The sequence below is a fragment of the Pseudorca crassidens genome, chromosome 10 (genome assembly GCF_039906515.1).
Source record: "Pseudorca crassidens isolate mPseCra1 chromosome 10, mPseCra1.hap1, whole genome shotgun sequence".
Lineage (NCBI taxonomy): Eukaryota > Metazoa > Chordata > Mammalia > Artiodactyla > Delphinidae > Pseudorca > Pseudorca crassidens.
In genome coordinates, this window is record NC_090305.1 from 9448621 (window position 1) to 9471748 (window position 23128).

A 23128-nucleotide genomic window follows, 5' to 3' on the forward strand; every position below is an offset into this window, starting at 1 on the left:
TGTAGATTTGTTTATCAAAATATTTACCCTTGGAAATTCCCTGGTGGTCCAGTGGTTAAGACTCCACATTTTCATTGCCAGGGGCATGGGTTCGATCCCTGGTGGGGGAACTAATATCCCACAAGCCGTGCAGGCAAAAAATAAAAATTTTACCCCTATTGGTGAATAGCAGTAAGTAAAATTCCTGTTGAAATAAAGTTAATCCCTCCATTCTCTTTGCCCCCAAAGTACCACGTACCTGTCTCTATTATAGAACATTCACGTTAATCACATTTTGAGTCTGTTCACTTCAGTAGGCTGTGAATTCTTTGAATGCAGAGATCTTATTTTTAATCATTTCTGAATGTTAAGCACCTCACCAATGCCTGATGCTTTTACAGACCAAAAGTGGTTCAATACCAGCAATTTCATATTGTTTAACAAATAATTGTTCAGTATTTAATGAGTGAATACTCAATTACTTTATATTAACATTCCATTTAACAGTGTTGGATTTTCAAAAAGAAAGCCAGTATTTATTCCATGAATTTCATGTTTTACAATTATGAAATGACACAATTATCAAATAGTCAATTTCTCCCTTAATACAACAAGGATTTGCCCAGTTTTTATGGCATAAAAAAATTGAGCCCTAATAAAGACCAAATAAGCCCTTTGTGCCTCATTATATTCTGATAAATTAATTAAAATTTTGTAGGGAATTCCTTGGTGGTCCAGTGGTTAGGACTTCACACTCTCACTGCCGAGAGTGTGAGTTCAATCCCTGGTCGGGGAACTAAGATCCCACAAGCCTCATGGTGTGGAAAAAAATTTTTTTAATTAAAAAAGAAGAAGAAGAAGAGGAAGAAACAAAGAAAAAATAAAATAAAATTTTGTAGCTCCTTTGAGTTCGAGAATATTTGTTCCTAGGAAGAGTTTTTCATTTAGTATGTGCATGTTTGAGAGATAGACAGATAGATATAACCTTTTCTCAACATTTCTTAAGAGCAAACAAGAAACTAAAATGGAAAAAAAAGTGAACCCTGGAAGATGTGAAATGTTCTCCAATGAATGTTCTATGTTTAAATGAGCTTTTGGGAAAGATGCTTCCTCTGATGACAGCTTCAGAGAAATTCAGACCAGCTGGTACCTAAAGGACACCAGAGTCAAAATCAAACAGGATAGAGCCATGTTTCTGTTAATTGCCTTGCCCAAGTGATGATATGAGAAATCCTTTACACCATTTAACAATCTATTTCAACAGTTGCTCATTCTATGAAACAAAATAACCACCTAACCATCCCAAAGTACCATTTTTTACTTTTCGATATACGTTTATATCTAATTCAATGACATTTTGACTGTGAAACCACTATGATTTAGCCTAATATCTCAAAACTACACCTTCCTTGATATAGTTACCTCTTTTAAGACCAGTTTACTTCTAGCATTAGTGTTCAAAATGACTTGCTGCTATGAAAAATTATTACAGGAAGAATTGCTACTTGTCGAATGTAGGAGCTTCACAATGGGTTATACATGTTTAAGAGTAAGAAAGATATGCTATAATCCCTTTCTGAGCAATGAAAATACTGTTGGGCTGGATTAAGTCTCTAGAAGTCAGCCTTTCAATTTCCCAGATCATTAACTATAAGGAAGAAGATAGAAAAATGAACATTAAAATCAATTATGGTATTAAATTTTCCTTCAATTAAAAAAGAATTTTTTTGCACTGTTGATGGGAATGTAAAATGGTGCAAACAGTATGGAAAACGGTATGGCAGTTCCTTGACAAAATTAAAAATTGAGTTACCATATGACCTAGCAATTCCACTTGTGGGATAAGACCCAAAGCAGGATCTTACAGAGATAATTGTGTACCTATGCTCTTACCAGCATTATTCACAATGGCCAAAAGGTAGAAGCAATCCATGTGTCCACCAATGTATGAATGGATAAACAAAATGTGGTATACACATACATTAGAATATTATTTAGTCTTCAAAAAGAAGGAAATTCTGATACGTACTAAAACATGGATGAACCTAGAAAACATTACGCTAAATGAAATAGGCCAGTCACAATAACACAAATACCGTATGATTCCACTTACATGAGGGACCTAGAGCAGTCAAAATTCATAGAGACAGGAAGTAGAATGGGGCTGGAGGGAGGGGGAATGGGGAGTTATTCTTTAGTGGGTAGAGATCTAGTTGTGTAAGATGAAGGAGTTCTGGAGACGGATGGTGGTGACGGTTTCACAACAGTGTGAATGAATTCAATACCACCGAACTCTATGCTTCAAAATGGTTAAGATGGTAAATTTTATGTTATGCATATTGTACCACAATTAACATTTAATTTAAAAAGAGCACCCCCAAGAAGGCACTATCCATTGTTCTGATCTTTGACGTCAACACGGACACACAGATCAGCAAGTGGGCAGCACGGTAAATATTCTAAATCAAACACAATATGAAGGCAATGATCTGATGCTGGGTATGGCTCCCAAATGTCCAGGCTTTTCTTGGGCTCTGTGACTCATGAGCTCAAACAAGTCAATTTAATTCTCTAGGCTTTGAATCTGATCCCTTCTGTAAAATTAAGTAATAATTCCACCCCGGATTTCCATGTGATGCTGTCATGAAAATCATCAGTGATGATTTTTAAACTGAAAAATGCTATGTCAAGTTGGGAGGTGGGTAAGGTCTGAGAAAGGGTTTCTATGCCAGAAGACTCTATCTGTTAATAAACAAGGGATGGGCTTCCCTGGTGGCGCACTGGTTAAGAATCTGCCTGCCAATGCAGGGGACACGGGTTCGAGACCTGGTCAGGGAAATTCCCACATGCCACGGAGCAACTAGAGCCCGCGAGCCACAACTACTGAGCCCATGTGCCACAGCTACTGAAGCCTACACGCCTAGAGCCCGTGCTCCGCAACAAGAGAAGCCACGGCAATGAGAAGCCCATGCACCGCAAGGAAAAGCAGCCCCCGCTCGACGCAACTAGAGAAAGCCTGCGTGCAGCAACAAAGACCCAACGCAGTCAAAAATAAATAAATAAATTTATTTTAAAAAATAATAAAAAAACAAGGGAGGTTTAATGTAGAGAGTCTGAAGAAGGCCTCGTGGACAGTCCTTCCCCCTCTTAGCTGACTAGCTATACAGGGCAAGTCTACTTTAAATCTGCCTCGGTTTCACCACTAAATAACCTATCTGTTGTGTGACTATAGGCAAGTTACCTAATCTCTTTGCACCTTGGTTTCCTCATCTGTTAAATGGGAATAATAATCAGGGTGAGAGGAAGGTGAACCATGGTGCTGAACACAGTTCACCTTGCCGCCAACGTATTTATCACTAGAAATACAGCCTCTGTAAGTACTTTACGGCAGTGGTTCTCAATTTCCCAAAGAGCTGGTTAAAATACAGATTCTGAAGCAGTGGGTCTGGAGTGGAGCCCAAGATTCTACAGTTCCCAGGGACCCAGGTACTGCTGAAGCTACTCATCCAAAGACACATGTTGAGCAGTAAGACTTACCGTGTGTCCCCACTTCTATATGTTCTGGTCCCACTTTATTGAAAGAAAAAGTCAGAAAGCTTTCATCAGACCCCGATTCTACTGATTTCAGCTCTGGAAATTCTAGACTTTTTGAGCAATACGATACCTGAGACTTAGAGACTAAACAGTTTAACATCTCCAGCTTACAAGTGAGGGAAAGGAAAGCCCGGAGCTGATAAGCACCACATCTTACATCACAGAGCAACAGATCTGGTACCAGCATCTGGGTTTCCCAGCTCGCAATCCTTACACTTACCAGGAATACAGTGATTGAGGACGAAGTCTTAACAAAACACCCCCCTAAACAAACATCCTCATTGAGGAAGCATGGCGGACAGACAGACAATGGCGGCCTCTAGAGAGAAGCCAATAGGGGTATGGTGCCTCATTCTGATCCAGAATGTTCCTCTGAACCTTCCCCAAGGAACAGAGGTGAGTGACTCGTCCATATTTTGTCAATATATCTTAGAATCTAAGCAAGATTATATGCAAAATATCCCAGGCCATTTTCAACTGAAAATGATTTTTCTTTCCCTTGGAAATTTTAAAAGCACTCAGCCAGGATTCAGCCTGTCTTTACTTGGCCTTTGCATCTTTGAATGCCAGGCTTCAGGTTCTTGCTCTTTCAAAGAACAAGCCCTTCAGGAGAACAAAACCACTGGAGTCCTCCTTGAAGAACAGGCAGTAATGATGACAGCCAGCTCCCAGCGCTATGAGACAGTCGACACAGAGGGGGTCTTTCTCCATATCCATGACTAACCACTCCAGCTTCCTGTGAATGTGTTATAAATGTTCCCGGAGATGCACTGCAGCCCAGTGGGTGCGTTTTGGCTCTGTCTCTCCACATATGTTATCTTCATGGTAGCTGCTCCCAAAAAGGGTTGTAACTCAGAGGAATCTCTTCACAGATTCATGTCTGGCTTTAAAACAAGGAGCTCTCAAACCTGTCAAATCAGGGAAACAGACGGTGTCTCTATTTTGGGGTACCTTTCCCCTCTGGGTTTGTAAAGGTTTCCTCTGGGAGGACTCGTCCCTTTTACATGTATTTGATTGCTTGCATGTTGGAAAGCAACCGTGAGTCTGGAAAAGAGCCTTTTTCAAGGTGTACAGTTTAGGGAAGTTCAGGTTGAATCCATAGGGACGGAGGTAGCAGAAGGTGGGAGAGGAACACAGCGCACGGCTTAATGTACACAGCATGTAGCATCAGTTGAACACTTCTGTGGTTGCCATAGGAATGAGAAGACTTTTGATTTTAAATCATCGCTCCTCTGGGACTACGTTAAAAATGTGACAGTGGGTGCTTGCTGTTTACCACTACCAGCTTTTTAAATGGGGGCTCTTTTAAAAATGCAGCCCACATGTTTACTCTACCGAAGGAGGTCACACTAACCTGAAACAAAAATGTCACTCTCAAGGCCCAAAAAACTAAAGAACATGGACTTCTCCCAGGTACCTTGGGCTCCACAACTTCCAAGCTGATGAAACACAATGTAGTTCCGATATTTTCTTCCCCAGACGGGATTTGTGAAATACACAAAAGAGCCCGTGGTGGTAACTCAACCAAGTTAATTATCATTCAATTGTTGTGGGAGAATATTTTAAAACCAAACAATTGGTTTAAAACCAATAGCTCTTGAAACCGTTCTAGAGATTATCTGTTTAAAACATGATGGCGCACATGCTCCACCCTCACCCCCTGTATGTTTGCCCCACCAGTTAGCCCTCTAATCCTTTTCTTTGCTAATTCAAAGTTCTGACACCCAGTACCAACCTGCAAACTCAGCTTAACACACTGCACTAAGTTTCATTAGTAGCTGCTCCTCCCTTCTCCCCACTGCCAACTAGACACTGTGTTGTATTATTCATCTAATCTGAAAAGTTATGGAGAAATTAAATACATTAAGAATTGAGCACCTTACATAAAGCTTCCCGACTGGCACGCCAGGTTGGGTCCCTGAAGCTGACTGCCTCTGGACACATCTGCTGAATCATGAACTAATGTGATCATTCTCAAATACATGCCTTAATATGAAAAAAGTTGGGAGAATCTAAGTTCAGCTAATTTGTAATCTCCTTGAGAAGAGGAGTTGGTCTAGTTTATTATTTTAACCCTAGCAGCTCGTGCAATGTCTGGCATGTAATGAATGATAAACAATTATGTGCCAATAAAGAGTTATAAACTGGGCTTCCCTGGTGGTGCAGTGGTTAAGAATCCACCTGTCAATGCAGGGGACATGGGTTTGAGCCCCGGTCGGGGAAGATACCACATGCCGCGGAGCAACTAAGCCTGTGCGCCACAACTACTGAGCCTGCGCTCTAGAGCTCGTGCTCCGCACCAAGAGAAGCCACCGCAATGAGAAGCCCGTGCACCGCAACGAAGAGTAGCCCCCGCTCGCCGCAACTAGAGAAAGCCCGCGTGCAGCAACAAAGACCCAACGCAGCCAGAAATAAATAAATTAAATTAAATTAAAATATATTTAAAAATACTTATAAATAAACACATAGTGACTGAACGCTTGGATTAGACAATATCTGTGACACAGGCCTGGAAGAACAGAAACATTTGTTGACTCTCTCAGTACTCAGTGGATAAAGTTCCTACTCTGTGCCCGGCATCTACACTTAACTCGGCTGAGGAAAGAGAAGATGAGCTTATGAAAAATAGTGGACAAAATTCTGCTCTAGTTTGTAATTCCCTGTTGCAAACTTCTCTCAGGAAAGCAGAGTGGTAAAAAGAACAACAAAGGCCCTTTTGGTGGAGCTATCTTGACATGGGTCCTCAATGCTCCTTACTTTGCATGACTGTCCAGAAAAAGCACACACATTAAAGAGCTCACTAAGGGCCACCAGCTCTCTGTGAGGGAAAATAATTATAATAACTTACACTCTTGGAGTACTTACTATGAGCCAGGAACAATTCTAGATGTGTTACACCTAATAATTCCTTTAATCCTCATGTATACATGATTAACTGTAACACAAGTTAGAAATATAGACCAAATACCATGGGACTTCAGAGGACCAAGAGCTTATTTGCAGTGAAAATGATGGAGGTAATATTTTGACTGATATGTGGGACAGATGCAGCTGCGGTGGGGTTGTCTCACCCCCTGCAACTCCTTGCATTTGTAAGCTGTTAAAAATATTTCAAAATAATACCTAACCTCAATACTTCCTGTGTGTCAAGTGCTGTGTTGTCTACGTAGATGATCCCTTTTGATTCTTATTTTTATTCCTGTACTACAGAGCTGGAAACTGAGGCCTAAAGAGGTTAGCTTGCTCAGCTAAGAAGCTGCAGAACCGGGAGTCCCAAGCTCGTACTTTTAGCTTTTTTACTACATTGTCTCCTGGATAACATTTCTTTGGTGTTTATTATACAGCAGTGAGTGCTGTGAGGCTGAATATTACATTTTTCCCCATATACTAATAATGCTTGTGAGAAATTAAAACTCAATGAATACCAATAAGGTTCTCTTTGTTTCAGAAGCAAGTGCTCACCTACCATCACCCCCATTTTACGAGCATCAGGGAGGGGGTGTTTTCTGTTATCTTCAATCCACTAGGAGCAGAGAATGCTGATTTGGAAACTTGGTACCTAGTATATGATGCTCCTCGGTACCTTCAGGTGATATATCCTAAAGACATTTAACTCTGAAATTAAACCAGAGACTGTATCGTGAATAATAATATTTGTTATGCAAAGATATGCCTCAAATACCCTTGCACAATATGCATAAGGAAAACATTTAGTATCACTATTTAAGCACATAAACCCTTGCTATAGAATTTGTTAGTGTATTCAAAACCTAAAAGGAATGAAACAGTTCCCAAAGTTCCTTTGACTTACACTGCTTTGGTTTTTGACCTCGGCATTTGGGAACACAAAAAAGGTAGTTCAAAGTCACTACTATGCCTAAATTCATCTTGATCATTTTCTTCTATGAATCTCTACCTCTATCCTTGTCTCCATCTCTATCTCTTTCTAATCTCTACATCTACCTCAATATTTATCTATCGAATTTGTCTATCATCCATCCTCACTGTGCATAGTAATGTGGGATTGTAAAAATGACCTCACAACGACCTAAAATTGACTTTTACTCTTTTGATACAATTCACTCTCTGTGGGCTCCCACTGGTATAGCCAAACCTCTTTTCCTAATGTGTTCTGGAAGTTCAGGGGTCATATCTTCTGTGTAAGGTCTGTAAGACTCATGGCACATAGAAATCATTATTCTTTCTTTCTTCAACATGTTTTTAGTTACTTTTCAGGTTGCCATCTGGATTTTTAGGAGGACTAGGAAAACACAGTTGAACTTGTGATTAATTTTTTCAGCTTCCTCTGGGAAAGTTGAACCAAATTACACACATACACACACATCAAGAATTGAGGGCAATGTGATTTTCTCGCCAGAGGGAATGAAGTCAAATTTCACTCTTACGTACCCTCGAAGTGGTGCTTAAAGAAAGAAAAAAAAAAAGAGTTGCTACTGTCAACACATTTCTCCAACATTAGTTGGCCATTTTCATGTCTTCATATTTAGGGTTTTGAGAGTTATGGTAAGTAGAGAGTTGCTCGAGAATTCCTCATTTCCCTACTCAACATTTCTTCATTTCCCTGTATCCAGATCAGTAGATAAACACTGAGATAGAGATATAATTCATGAGTATTCTTTCTGACAAGCCAAGAAATTTCCACATTATAAGCAAGATGGGCTTACTAGAATCCAGTTGGCAGAGGGCAAGATGAGATTTTGAACTTTTGTTCTTCACTCTGTGAATTGACCTTTCTACAAAGTATTAAAAGAGGGGAAAGGATATTTTTAGAAGTGGGCAGCAAGTGGAACCAAAGGCTTCGCTGCTCTTGGCTCTGACCTTTGCCATTTTGGCCAATGCAGCCTCTCTCCTAGTGTGGATCTCTCAAATGCAGTTTCAAGAACAGAAGCCTGCATGATTTTGTTGTGAAGAATTTTCCTGCTAGCTGAGGATGGGCCAAAGGTGAAACTCCTTTGACATAATGTTCTTGAAATAGGATTTAAGAGTCTGTCTCTGGTCCTTTAAGGGAGTTTCAAGCCCTGGTCCAAACTAAGATGTTTACAGATTTAACGTCCTTATTTGCCAGCTGAATACTTGGTACCTTATATGTAAGTAAGCCCTCAAAACATGACTACATGCTTACATGGAATAAAATTAGGTTCCTCCTCCCTGTGAGACTTTTTTTTTTTTCTCAGTCCATCTTTCCAACCCTCCCAGCTTTCTTTAGCTTTCTGACTATCATCAAAATCTTTTCACAAGGAAAGATTGGAAATTAATTTATACTAAAGTAAAAGTAATTGATGATGGTTTAACATGTTTCCTTTCCCAGGGAGATTTCAATAAAAATAAAGCCCCAGATAAAGTGTCTGCAGTTCCCCTACCATCTAAGGACAAGCTTTACTGAGGAGAGAAGGAAAGATTCTTTTCGAGTGTTGGATCAAGAGATAAGAGAGTGACTTGCCAAGCAGAGAGAACCGGCTGCTGTTGAAGCATATCATTCTCAGGTCAACTATTTGCAAAAATAAATGAATATATTATTTTCTATACTTGTTTAGTGAGCTAGCAGTTAACCAAAGATCTTCAGTCTAGGTACCACCCCCCGCTCCCCGCCAAGGGGTCCGAAATATCCTCACACTTTGAGATCTCCTAATATTTTTAAAGTTAGTTGAGTCTTTTGGGGAAAAAGGAACTTCCCCAAGATTTCATGCAGGTAGAAGGCAGAACTTCACGTAGTCCAACACAAATAAAAACATGGTCTTCTAGAGATCTCTGGAATATAGTAAAGCAATTAAACAAAAAAAAATATGAATTGTAAAATTGTCAATAGCACAAACTTCTTTATCTCTTAGCAAACAGAGTAAACCCAGACTGACTCTGATGGAAGTTGTTTGGATGATATTAAAAGAGCAAATTGTCTAACTGCAAATCACGTGAACCTCTCTCTCGGATCGTCTGGGTCTTATGCCATCCAATTGTATAAATAAGTACACCTCAAAGATAAATTAACACAAGCTGTTATCTTTACTGATCTCCAGATTCCATCTTGAAATATGCCTTCATTTTTTAATTAATCAAACGCTTCTTCCTTTTGTATATAGAACGCTCACACACATATTCTCTTACCACCAAACTGGACAGAAAAGTATAAACATTTCTGCCAAGTCATGTATTTTAAATAATACGAGATTATTGATTTCATCCTTACAGCGCTAAACTTCCATATTGTAATGCCATCGATGTAAAAGACGTAACTCTGGCTTTTTAAAAATGATTGTTTATCTCTAGCTCACTGAGCTATGTTAACACTGGCTGAGTGAGTAAGGAGACAAAAAATTTTGGATTACTATTATTTTTCATTTATATACCACGTGTTTGGGTTGTTTTTGTTTTTTGTTTTTTTGCGGTACGCGGGCCTCTCACTGTTGTGGCCTCTCCTGCTGTTCCGCACAGGCTCCGGACGCGCAGGCTCAGCGGCCATGGCTCACGGGCCCAGCCGCTCCGCAGTATGTGGGATCTTCCCGGACCGGGGCACGAACCCGCGTCCCCTGCATCGGAAGGCGGACTCTCAACCACTGCACCACCAGGGAAGCCGTGAGTTAACTTTTAGAGCTGATGTCTCAAGGATGTTTTGGGCTGAATCGTTCAGTGACGCATAAGAGTTATTCTGAATACTTGCTGTAACCTTGCCTTCTTCTCTGTCTGGTTCTATTATATCTCAGAACAATGGGCCATTATAAATGCTGCTTTTGAGTAGATTAAAGTTATAAAACAGAGCTGAGCTGATCAGATCTTGACATTGGGTTTTGAACATTACAATACTTCCCCACCTTTAAAAGTAATGCCTCACACAGATATTGCTATATGTGGTCTACAGCTATGCTCCCCAGAGAATAAAATCATCTTTTGTATCTATTTCGGAACCTGGTCATATCATGTTAAAGAACTCAGCCGTTAATTACTTAGTAAAATAAAGTCACTTTTTGCAAGTGAATAATCATCCCCTTCCCAAATACATTTCTTTAAGTTGAAATTTTCCTCTCCAAGTTTTCTTTAAAGCATTGCCCTTTCACATTATATGTTCATTTTGTAAGACTTCAAATTCCCTTTCTTGGTCAACTCTCCAGAAATGACTGACTTCCAAAGCCATCCCCCAACCCCTGGGGATCAACTCTATTTTTCGCATTTCCAATTTAGCATCTCCTTTTCAATCCCACATTCATCTGGGCTCACCAACAGTAGATGGTGCACTCTCTCTCTCTCACCTCTGAGTCATTACAATTTCAGTAGAAGCACAATAGAGAGTTCAGAACCTGTCACCCACACCTTAAGCTAAAGGAACCAGAAGACAGCTTTCTCCTTTTGTAAATGTCAAGTGTTCAGCATGTCTCCACTGGGGGCTGAACAGAAATGTAACCTTAGAGAAGTCAGTCCTTGGGTCTGGGCACAGCTCTGAGTATTCTGAGTCCAAAGTTGGCTCTTCCTACAAGGGCATGTGATTGGTAGTTTCAGCTTCCTCTTTCATCAGGCTTAACTCTGTAGCACCAGCTTGGTGTCTGATTTGTTCTGACTGGGTGGGAGAGCCCATAAGATAAACAGAAGGAGATGTTCAGGTTTGTCTCAAGAGTAGTCCACAAAGCTGTGTATATGGGAGAAGGGAGTCTGGTAGTTTTCCTTCCAAGGCTTCTTAAATTCAGCTTCTCTTTTCTTAACAATACAACATGCCACACACCACACCACACTTATTACTAATTCTGCTTGGTCAACAAAGGGTGCAAGAGGGTCATGGAAAACCTACTACAGATCTTGTATTTGGCTATCATTATGCCTTTCATGAGTGGATCTCAAAGTATTATGCCTAAAAGTCCTTACTGAGGTTTGGTAAGGAGGCTATTCTACCAGAATAAGCTCAGGTATCAAACCAAAGTTTCTTTTTGCTGTGAGGTTTACTTTGTTACATTCAGACAGAGTGAAACTCATTTAGACAAATTGGCATGATTGAGGCTGGCGATTTGACCAAGCAATCAGAGGCTGGAAGAGGACGAAAGGCCAGGGAAGAGGGAGGGGGTGAAATCCAATGTTCACTCTGTATTTCACTCCAGAAAACAGCTCGCAATTATAATTCCCCACCTTGTTTTGCAGCTCAGAATAAAAGTGGCATTGCACCAAACCCTGCCCAAGCAGCCATTGTGATTAGAAAGTACTCCACACCTTGGAGAACCAAGGAGCCACGAGCCTAATTTTAAATGCAAATTAAATTGAGGGGGTAGCAGAGAGAACACATAAAAGACAGTAAAACAGAACCTTTCAATTTTCTTAAATTAGCAGTCTAATGTGTTCTAAAGAACAGCTCCCCTCAGATCTCTTCTTAGGGGTTGTATTTCATCACAATATAAAATGGGCAAAGCCATCACTTGCCTCTGCTTGGTGCTCTTGAACTGAGATTGAAGGAAAAATTAGAAGCTGTTCATTTGGGCTTGTGGGCTCAGCGGCGTGAGGCAGCTTCGTTTTATGCTCTACGGGGTCCTATTGAAAGGGGCCAACAAGTGCTGGTGAGTATCTGCTAACTGCAAGACTCTTTCATATATATCTTTTTGGGTTATCTTTCCTTTACCGGGGGGGAAATCTCCCAAAAGATTTATGTTATAATGCAGCTTTCAAAACCTAGGAAATTCCAGACAGTTTTCTAAGCTTCTTCCAGGGACTGATTTACGCAAGGGGAGAGAGTTATTTTCAGCCCAGATGCTGGTGACTGATCCGTGTATTAATTATAACAGGGGAATGTGTAACTGATGCTAGCTAAAACAGCCTTTCCCCACCCCCCTTAGCCTGCGTTAGGGTAGGAACTGGTGCCCCGACAACTTTTCTACCATATTAACTGCATAATCGTGTAATTGTGTTATAATTGCAAATAAAACTGGGACTTGGAGCTATATAAATAATTAAACCCAAAGCATTTTTTTAAATGACTATGACAGTACTCTGCCTAAGAGATGGGCGGCGGCAGCCGGGGGATGGAGGTAGGGGTAGGGGTCGGGGGCGGGATGGGGCATCGGACCCGCGTGATGGTGACATGTAGATTTTGACGGTGATGGTTTTCTGCCAAAGTTTTACCCGAGAACCTGGTCATTTCCTTCTTTCGCAGTGGAGGATACAAAGAGACTGAGGCTGGCGTCACCTTCCGTTGCTAAGGTAACGTGCTCTGGCCATTTTATCTGATAAAGGAAGTCCCGCGGACGGTATACATTATTCATCGCCGATCTAATCAAACAATCAAAATTGTTTACTTTCACCGGGAATGTTTAGTGAGATCAAAGACACGGTGGCTGAAATTGCTCCTGCTCTTAACTGCCGGCAGTTAACCCTTGATTTTATTTATTTTTCTTTTCTTTTTTGCAGTAAGTATGACTTGCCGTTGGGGTAGCTTTGGATATTTTTTAAAGTTTCCGCCTACCAGACTTGGTTTCTTAAATTAAAATAAGCACTGTTAGAAAGAAAAACCAATTGGATTATCCTTCTGAGTTTGATTTTAATGACTTTGTCTTGTTAACTCTTTCCAAAAACATCCTGCAGAAATAGAGATACTTCATTTGTGCAAGTATGGGGGAAAGGCTACAAATGCTAGAAAGAACCTAACAGGCTGAATGTTTTTTAATGAAGCGCATTAGCTTCCTGACAAGCTAGTGCACGATAATATCCCGGGGATCATTGCAATTCTGAAATAATTGTCGTTGCTCTACAAACCAGAGTTCTTTCTCAAAAGCAGCCTGTCAGAGGCAAGCAGGTGATGATCCTTAGCACTTTATAAAACGTGCTAGAGGAAATCGCTAAAAGGAAGGAGTGCGAGGCATTTTTACAGCAAACATGTCAGCCTGTGTCATAAACGCAAGGCATCTAGAGGTGGAGGCTCTGGTTCCCGGGAGATGCTCGCTGCTCCGGGGGAATTAGAACTCCCTGGATCAACTGAGGATCCATACTCAGAATGGCTGATACTTAATGATGTCATTTATCAGACAGACCTTTTGAAAACAGAGAGCATGTAAATTTAAAAGTTTATTTTCCGGTTAATACACAGCAAGGAAAGACCGGTATGTTATCTCTCTTTAGCCTGGATCATCTGTATTTTCTGTGTAGCATATATTACTTTTAATAAATGTTGGTGAAAGGCTGCATTTTCTCCTACAGTAGGAAAGCTCTGTTGAGGGATGGACTTAAAACGGGGAATGTCAGTCAAATAATGGGCTATTATAATGGGGTATCTCTTCTTCCAAAATCATATTTGACAGTCTAAAATACTGTGTATTTTCTTCCTCTTCCATAGGCAATACAAGTGACTATTTTGTCTTAAAACTGTTTCTGGAACATCGAAGATGGATTATCCCAAAATGGATTATTTTCTGGATGTCGAGTCTGCGCATAGACTCTTGGATGTTGAGTCAGCTCAAAGATTCTTCTACAGCCAAGGAGCTCAAGGTAATTAAATGGGAGAGAGAGAGGAAACTCCTCTCATTTGCATGTTGGTTTTATATGAACAGTGCAGTGTGGACTGTAGCAGTGTAAGCTCTACTGCAGAAGTTCAGCAACTGGGATTTCCCAATCGGTAACCTCTACCGAACTGTTTCTGGAACCGAGGCAGGCATGCAGCAGAATGAATACATCTAAACTTCTTGATGTAGTTAAAAAGCAACCTACCCAGCTTTCACACAAACAACCCTTGGAAAGCTATGTTAGAAAATTATTCCAACTCCTTGCAACCAAAGTCTAGGTTTGAAAGGCTTCGAGGATGCTTCCAGCCACAGGAAAAGGTTGAGTGCGCAGCTACTGCACTAGAGAAGTAGGTCTAGGGCACCCTGACCTATCGATTGAAATCCAGCCGGAGGAGGGGCTCCTGAGATAAGGTTTGAGCTTCTGCAGCTGTCTTATCTAGTTTAGATGAAATCAATTACTGCCTCAAGGAATTAACAGTGTGCTTGGGAAGCACTAAGGAACACGCCTGTTGTGAAGTGTGGCTGATAGGTACCTTTTTATTACAGATTTCAAGATGGTCAGTTAGGCTCCAGTTGGCTTGTTCTTCTGTTCCAGGGTGCACTTAGAATGTTCTGCCAGCATATTAGAGTACAGGAAGAAGATGGCGTATTTACTGGGCTCTCCTGACAGGCAGGAGATATTTTTAAAGCCTATTTTCTCTTCTCCATAGAATATTTAGGGTATACAGTCAAAGCAACCTGATGATGGGCATATCCCAAATGGTACAAGTAATGCACTGAGAAGAAAGGCAACTTTCATTTTCTTAGAGAAGTAGTTCAATTCTTCAAAGCCACGAGGCAGGACAGAAAAGGAAATGCTGTTTTGGTAATCCTGGCACCTTTCACTGTTATGTGGTAATGGGTACTTCACACAGGGGTGCTTCACAGAGGGCGCTTATGATATTCTGCCTCGGCTTCCCCAGTTGTCTTGTCTGAAGTGGTTTTTCCCTAGCTCTTAAGCCAATTTCTCATGGCAAACTCAAGGGCTTGCAAGCCTCCTTCTCTGCTTCCATTTTCCTGGGCAGGATCCCGTCTTCTTCAAGTCAAGAGGGGCTGGTAATCATCTGGTTGATTGGCTGGGGTCAGTATGCTCATCAGCAGAGCCTCCATTAGCAAAAGTGAGACAATAGCTAATTCTCCTCATTCCTGTGGGTGTGTGTAGTCAGCGTTGCTCCTTTCAGCCACTTAAAGGGACATGAAAATGTTACTGAGGTAGAAGAAGGGTGAGAGACTGGTCAGAACTTCCAGCCCCTTCTGGGTCTGCAAGTCAGAAGGTGCTGGGAACAGATGGAGAACGGAGGCCAGAAGGAGAAGGGGGCCGAGGCAGGGCTCAATCCCATCTCTGGCTCTGAGTTTAAACATTGCTGCATCTGTCCATTTCCATTTGAACAGGAGAATAACATCTGGTGCTGGGGTCAGACACCCGAGCCGTGTCTCTGTTGGCAGAGCAGAGAAGGGGAGTGGCAGTGAATTATAGATAATAAAGATGCCCATTTTGCCTTGCAGTAGACACAGTTTAAGCCTTTAAGAGGACTGTGGGCTCCAGGCATTTATGGAAGGCAAACAGTCAGGGTGTGGGAGACTCAGAGGACGCAAGGCAGTCTGGTGGTTGCCGCCAGATGGAGTTTGGGGTGGAGTGGACAGAATTGTCGCCATCAGTGACTATGGTTTAGACACCAGAGCTGGAAGGACTGGAAAATGCATGGGAGGTGGCAGCATAAGCTACTGACTGTGGCTCGTTCATTTTAGGGTAATCAGAATGATGTTGCAATCAGGGAATCTTGGATCTGTAGTGAGAGTGAGGGTTTCCTAAACAACCCCCAGGCCTCCTGAATCAGAAATCCAGGTATAAGTCTTAGAGGTTTGCCTTTTAAGCAAGAGCTCCAATGACAATTCCCCAGCTCTCACACTCTTCTGGGGACCAGCATTTAAGAACCAGTCCATCCTGTCTGATTTCTCTCCTTCCACCCCAGAATGGGATGTCCCCAGCCTCAGAGGCAGGATAGTACAGTGGTTACAACCAAATCCTTACTGCCTAGGTTCAAACCCTGGGCCTGCCACCGTCAACCTGGGAAAATTAACCTTTGAATTTTTAATTTCCTCCTCTGAAAAATGGAAACAATAATAGTGCCCAATTCATAAGTTGTTAAGAGCAATAACGAGGTAAGAATTGAAAGTGCTTTAAACTGCCACATGGGAGATGCCATACATAAGCAAATCAATGAAATAAACACCTTTGCAAAAGGCCATCTCTCCTCTGTTGGAGATTTCACTGCCTTGCAAACAAGAATGTTACCTGATAGGAGTGAACCTCCTATTTTTAGCCAAAAAAAAAAAGAAAAATTAATTTTAAAACTAAAATTTAAAAACTAAATTTTTAAAAATTAAAAATTAATTTTAAAATTAATTTTAAGAAATTAATTTGAAAAAAACAGTGATTGTTTTATTGTCACATCAAAAGCTAACTCGGGGCAAAACTGAAAAATAGGGAGAACCAAGACCAACTTCTACCATCTACCTAGTCCTACACATCACTTGAAAACTGAAAGCCCCTCTCCCACCAACACCTTCCCCAGAACCCCACCACCTAGGACCAATCACCCCCAGGGTCTCCTTGCTGGAGTTTTGCTGCCACTATGATGGGAGGCTTGTCACTGCGTTATTCCACCTCCTTCACAGCAGCTCCCTTCCGCTCAGCACCGACGCCATAGTCTTTCCTAGATAACAAGCCCCTCGGCCTGATAAAGGGCTCCCAGTGAATGGGCAGAGGGCCGAGGACCATGGCTTACACCCCTCCCTTTCTGAACCAAATGTGCATGTAGGTGACTAAAGCCCGTATCTCACCACTGGCAAGATCCCAAGAACCAGTGGAAGGAGGGCAGCATGGCGGCTGGCTCTTGAGAAGGGCATGTGAGGCAATTAGGGCCTTGTGCTGCTGTTAAATCATAGCACATGGCAGCTTTCTACTTGGCCAGCCCAGCCCAGGTTCAAAGAGATATTACTGAGGTCAAGGAGCCTCCACTGGATACCCTCTTCTATGAAAAAGGCCCAAATGGAAATACAGTATTAAGTACCTGGAATGTGGATGTCCTAGGATTGATTCCCTTGGCTAAACTGGTGTGTGGTTATTGCATTCTTGAGATGTCCATTCTCGAGGGAATGCAGACATTTCTATAGACTGATCAAGGACAGGTGTAAATACTTTTAAAGGGGAAAGGAAGAAAATAAGACTTTCATTTTCCACATTACTATCCTTGCATCAGTTGATTTACAAATTCATATACTTTTGGGGATCCAGCCCCTTCTATATTAATTAATGCAAAATGGTTATCCAAAGCAACAGTATCAGAATTAACAATGTTTCTGACCCCATCATGGTTGTTTTTCAATTATTCTTGGAAAGTGGCAAAAAGCCTGTCGCTAGGTAGAGGATGTTTTGAGCTAGTAAAAGCAAGAGGAATCCAGGAGGATAAGAAAAAGAAAAAGAAGGACAATGATCTAATATCTATCCTGGGACAGATTCTGCTGAAATTCCCAGAGATTTTCAAGTCAGTCCTCTGCTCTGCTGAATAAAACAGCTTGTTATTTTCTCCCATCTCCATTTTTCCTTGGAGGTAAGGAAGGTGAGCCCAATTCTCTGGGGATTCTGCTTAGAAAGCATGATGTGTTGCGAAGAGCAGAAAAAAGTCCAGGGTCATTCTGTTCATCTCCTGTCAGTGAAGGGTGCTCTCCCAGTTCATCTGGGAGTGCTTCGTCAACAATAAGCCCTGCTCACACGGAGAGTCCGTGAAAAGTCGCCATGAACTCAAAGGGAGAATTTTGGAGGTTGAAGGTGCACGTGATATAAAGATCAACCATGTCTTGACATCACATACCTTGAGTTCACCCATCTTTCATGTTTCTGACAATGATATTCCACACGCTCAACTACAGACGCTGTAATTTTTTTTTACAGAGCCGTTAAACTGGGAGAGAAATCATATTATAAAATCACAAAATTGGCATCATAGGATTTTCAGGTTGAAATGGACACTATAGTTCCATGACTTTTCTTGCCCCTCCCTAAACCAAGTAAAACAGAATTTGCGAGGGCCAGACCCAGGTCCCAGGGCTACATTTGCCACAAGCCGCTGGGTTATCCTGCTGGACACTGAAGGCTGAGAATTGTTATGGAACACTAATTACTCAGTTTGATTCCGGACTAGCAGCATCAGCTTCATCTGGGAGCTTGTTAAAAATGCAGAACGCAGACACCCCAGACCTAGAGAATTAGAATCTACGTTTAACAAGATTGCCGGGTACTTTATGGCAAAGCTTGAGAAGCAATGATTGAATCTAGTGCACATTAGAAACACCTGGTGAGCCTTTATGCCCTCGAGGCTGGAGTCCCAGGGCAAAAGCAATTAAGTCAGACTCACTGGCAGTTAAGTCCCATACTTGGGAATCTTTTAAATTGTCCCCGGTGATTCAAATGTGCAACCAGGGCTATGAACTACTGACCTCCCGTTTTATGGTAAAGGACATTTTAGCACATCACGCAGCTATTCTTGCCTGAGTTTCTTTACCTAGGTCTTTCCCTTTAAATAAGTCCAAACCATTGGAAAGGTGCAAATGGACTGTTTTTTTTTAAAAAAAGGACTGGACTCTGTATCAGGTGCTGCCTTCTGTGTATTCACTGTATCTGTTAGTCCTCAAGGAACCTGGGGAAACAGGAATTATAATGCTCATTTCAAAGATTAGAAAGGACTCCACATTTAGATAGTAGCATAGCCAGGGTTTGAATTCAAGTGTATCTGACTCCAACAGCCCCCCACGTAGTAAGGGTAACATTTGTGACCAAATCACACTTCCGGAGATGGTGAAGCTCAGAGTGGTTCAGCCACATGCCCAAATCACACAGCTTCTAGTGAGAAGGTGGAGACTAGAATTAGATCTCTTCTTACCAACGAGTGCCCATTCTACTGCTTTAGATTTCTTTTCTCCAAGACCATCAATGTCTTTGGGTGTTTTAAGTTATATGCAAGGGGATCCCACTACTGGGCATATACCCTGAGGCAACCATAATTCAAAAAGAGTCCTGTACCACAATGTTCATTGCAGCACTATTTACAATAGCCAGGACATGGAAGCAACCTAAGTGTCCACTGACAGATGAATGGATAGAGAAGATGTGGCACATATACACAGTGGAATATTACTCAGCCATAAAAAAATGAAATTGAGTTATTACAAATAATAAGGTGGATGGACCTAGAGACTATCATACACAGTGAAGTAAGTCAGAAAGAGAAAAGCAAATACCGTATGCTAACACATACATATGGAATCTAAAGAAAAAAATGGTTCTGAAGAACCTAGGGGCAGGACAGGAATAAAGACGCAGACGTAGAGAATGGACTTGAGGACACAGGGCGGGGGAAGGGTAAGCTGGGACAAAGTGAGAGAGTGGCATGGACATATATACACTACCAAATGTAAAACAGATAGCTAGCGGGAAGCAGCCGCATAGCACAGGGAGATCAGCTCTGTGCTTTGTGACCACCTAGAGGGGTGGGATAGGGAAGGTGGGAGGGAGGGAGACGCAAGAGGGAAGAGATATGGGAACATATGTATATGTATAGCTGATTCACTTTGTTATGAAGCAGAAACTAACGCACCATTGTAAAGCAATTATACTCCAATAAAGATGTTAAAAAATAAATAAATAAAATAAATTATATGTAAAGGGGAAAACACATTAAAAGGCAGCCATTTGACTAACGTTACTAGACAATCAAATTTATGACTCCTGCCCACAATTTCCCCTCTTTGTCATTTTAAATAACTCTGGGCGTTGGAACCAGGTGCTGTAGTCATTGTTACTTCGTCATAATGCATCTTTTCTGTCGTCTACATTGTCTTGTTCAACAAAGGGAAATGCCGGTTTTGACCACTGATGAATGCCACAGTGAGCAGCTAAGAGTCTCTCCAAGTTGTATTTGGAAATAGAAATTCATCTACAATCCCCTCTCAACCATTTCCTCCCTGCCCCTCCCCTCAACCACCTTCCGGCTCTACCTTTCCTCCACCCTGGGAGATCCGTCAGAACAGCTGGTTTTTCAATCTTTAGCTTTGAGTTAAATGTACTCTAAACTTAAACTCTAAACCTCTGGGACTTCTTCACACGGCCCCCGGAGACAAAGACATTTGGTTGCACTCAGTTATTTGCAAATCGTTGACAGTAGTCATCTGCACAGAATGTGTTTGTGCTATTTTTTTTTTTTTTTTGCTTTTTTTGTTTGCTTGTTTGTTTGTGGGATCTTAGTTCCCCAAGCAGGGATTGAACCCACGCCCTCGGCAGTGAAAGCGCGGAATCCTAACCGCCGGACCGCCAGGGAGTTCCCCAGTTCATGCTATTTTGTTTCCTGTGTTTAAGACCCAGCCCCAATGTCACCTCCTCTGTGAAATCTTGCCTGACTTTTCCAGGACTCTCTCCCATAATCTGTTCAGCCTACATTCTAGCCACTAGCATGCTGTATTATTTTGCTTCCACCACTTAGTAGATGCGTGAGCTCACGTACATGGCTTCACTTCTCTAAGCCTCAGGGTCCTAATCAAAATGCATGTAACACTGGCTCCAAATTCATAGGGGATTTTGAGCATGAAAGCAAGTCTGCCTATGCAGTGTTTAGTACATTGTTATTATTGATTAGCTACTGATGCTATTGTTTTGTTATTAGGTGCCTGTTGCCTACCTAGATCATGGTGATCTCCTTAAATACCATTTTCTGGGTGCCTAGTACCATCCTCGGTACACAGTAGAAGTATTGAAGTACACAGTAGAAGTATTAAAGGTCTCTGTTGAACTGAAGGAATGAAAATGCTTAAATCTGCATTATGAAGAGAAACTTGGGATTCGGGGAAAGGACTTCTGACAATTCATGATTGAGAAAATAGAACTTCCTACGACCTTTAAAGAATTAAAATCTTTAGTTGGAAATAGAGACTCTGCTTAAGGCTGAAGGGAGGGACAGATAAAAATAATTTTCAAATACATGGAGATGCAGGAAATGGAAGAAAGTCATCAACTCTGATATATCTTCTATAAACCAGAAAAAAAAAGCAGAAGAAAAAAAATGCAGCAGGAGGGAGTTGGTGTACTATTGAAGAGAATTAACCTTTTAAAATAGATTTCCAAGGGTTCCTGAATAGTACCCTTCTTAGAAGGACTTTTTAGTGTACAACAGTCTGTGAGGCTGAGTTCTTACTCTGCCTAAAAGTAGAATTCTGGAAGAGGGGAACTCTTCAACGTAACTCTGATGAACTTAATTGAGATCAATTCAAAAGTTGCTCTGAACATCTTCTGGAAACTAGCTCTGAGCTGTACCTTGGTTAAGATTCCTTTCCCCTTCCTTCTTTAGACCTTTACTGCCTAGTCTATTCCTTATACTTTGGGGTTGATTAATCCTCAAACCAGCTACCATTCCCACTCCTGCTTCCGACCAGACTCAATGAAAGGTGACCGTAGATACCCACCTAAGCCCCATACAGGAGGCACACACCTTGAGAACCACTCGTTGAAAGCCTGGCCACAGTGTTTCTAGGAGTCTTGCCGAGTGGGAGCCAAGTTGTCTTCCTTCTCCTGGCCTGTCCCCCCAAAACTTTAATGTCATGGTCTTACATGTGACTCATATCTGGACCTTAGGTATCAGGACCTCATATCTAATTTGCTCCTTAAGGATTGAGGCGAAAACAGTGATCGTAAAGCAACTGTATCCTCATTTGGGGCACAGTTGCCAGTTGGATTGTCATCTTTTCCATTCACTGATCTGCCCTTCAGAGTCCTGCTAGGCCCAGCACAGCAAAACTGGCCACATCCCCTCACTGTGATGTCCTAACCAAGTAGTTTACATGTCGTCGTACTATTTTTCGGACCCTTGTCTCTGAGATGTGCTTCAGATGACGCTTTTCTTATATAGTTTCCAGCCTTGTGTTTATGGTGCTCAAGTCATCACCTGCAACAAATACTTGCTTTGGGTTTTTTTTTTTTTGGTTGCTTTTTCTTTCTATAACTCTAGCCAGGAAGCAGCCCACTGTACTTCAGTCATGGATGACAAGCTAACTACCAAGCCTTATCCTCCTAACTTCCCACACACTCCATTTTCGACCCTTAATTGCTCACATTCAGGCTCTCCAAACCTGTGTTTAATGCAGGGAACATTGTGAAGGAGAGGATGAAGGCAGATCAAGAGAAAAGATACTGTGGAGCTAGCCAGGCTGCCAATTCTATCCATATACAGATGACCGTGAAATCCAACCTTCCATTTCTGGAGTGTGCTCTTGAACGGGACATTTCTCTGTACACAGAGGAGCATTCTTGGTGTTGACCGTTTACCCACACACGGCCTTCCAATGCTCTTTGTGCTTTTGCCCCCAGCAAGCATCTGCTTTGTCACATATTGCGATTCAGGGCTCATAAGAAGGGCATGAGGACAAGAGACAAACAAGAGAGAGGAGACGAGAGGATGACAGAGGAAGAAAGTCAGATGAAAATACAATAAAATAATTCCGCTCAATTAATAACTCCTCCTTTCACATACAGCATAGAGAGTGGATTAAAGATGCAGCCCACACACGGTCAGCATCAGCTATGACCCAATTAGCATAAACAATTCACAGGTGCTTGGAAAAATTCTCACTCCTCATCGCTCGAACAAATCTGTTTTCCTAAAAACTTTCAGTACCACCCTCTGTGACTGAGCCGGCAGAGGCAAGGATGGGGCGCCTAGCACATCAAAATCAGCTCATGGCTGATACCATTCTTAATATGTTTAAGAATATTTTAATAGCAGTTAGATTCACACAATTTTACAAAACCACTGAATGAATAGTGGTATTAAATTGAACTTCTGAAATGTTGGGACTGAACAGAGAGATTATCTTAGAGATCTCTGTACCTTTTTCTTTCAATCAGAGCAAAACAAGAGTAACATTAATGTCTTTGGGGAAAAAATGGAAAGGAAAGTCAACCCCACACATCTATTTTAATTTTT

At 41.6% G+C, this 23128-nt stretch overlaps 1 protein-coding gene across 10 annotated transcripts in view; it reads left to right on the forward strand.

Annotated features, from left to right (window-relative positions):
* Window positions 1-11747: 11747 nt before the first annotated feature.
* PHACTR1 (phosphatase and actin regulator 1) overlaps window positions 11748-23128 on the forward strand; it is a 540649-nt gene continuing 529268 nt past the window's right edge. The window contains exons 1-3 of one of the 10 annotated variants that reach the window (XM_067752006.1): window positions 11748-12122; window positions 12716-12762; window positions 13892-14043. In XM_067752006.1, the coding sequence (XP_067608107.1) occupies window positions 13941-14043 (103 nt within the window). In that variant the 5' untranslated portion in view covers window positions 11748-12122; window positions 12716-12762; window positions 13892-13940. Of the gene's footprint in view, window positions 12123-12715; window positions 12763-12793; window positions 12969-13228; window positions 13659-13891; window positions 14044-23128 lie in introns of those variants that run through there. The other 9 variants (XM_067752013.1, XM_067752010.1, XM_067752012.1 and 6 more) reach the window with 9 other exon arrangements.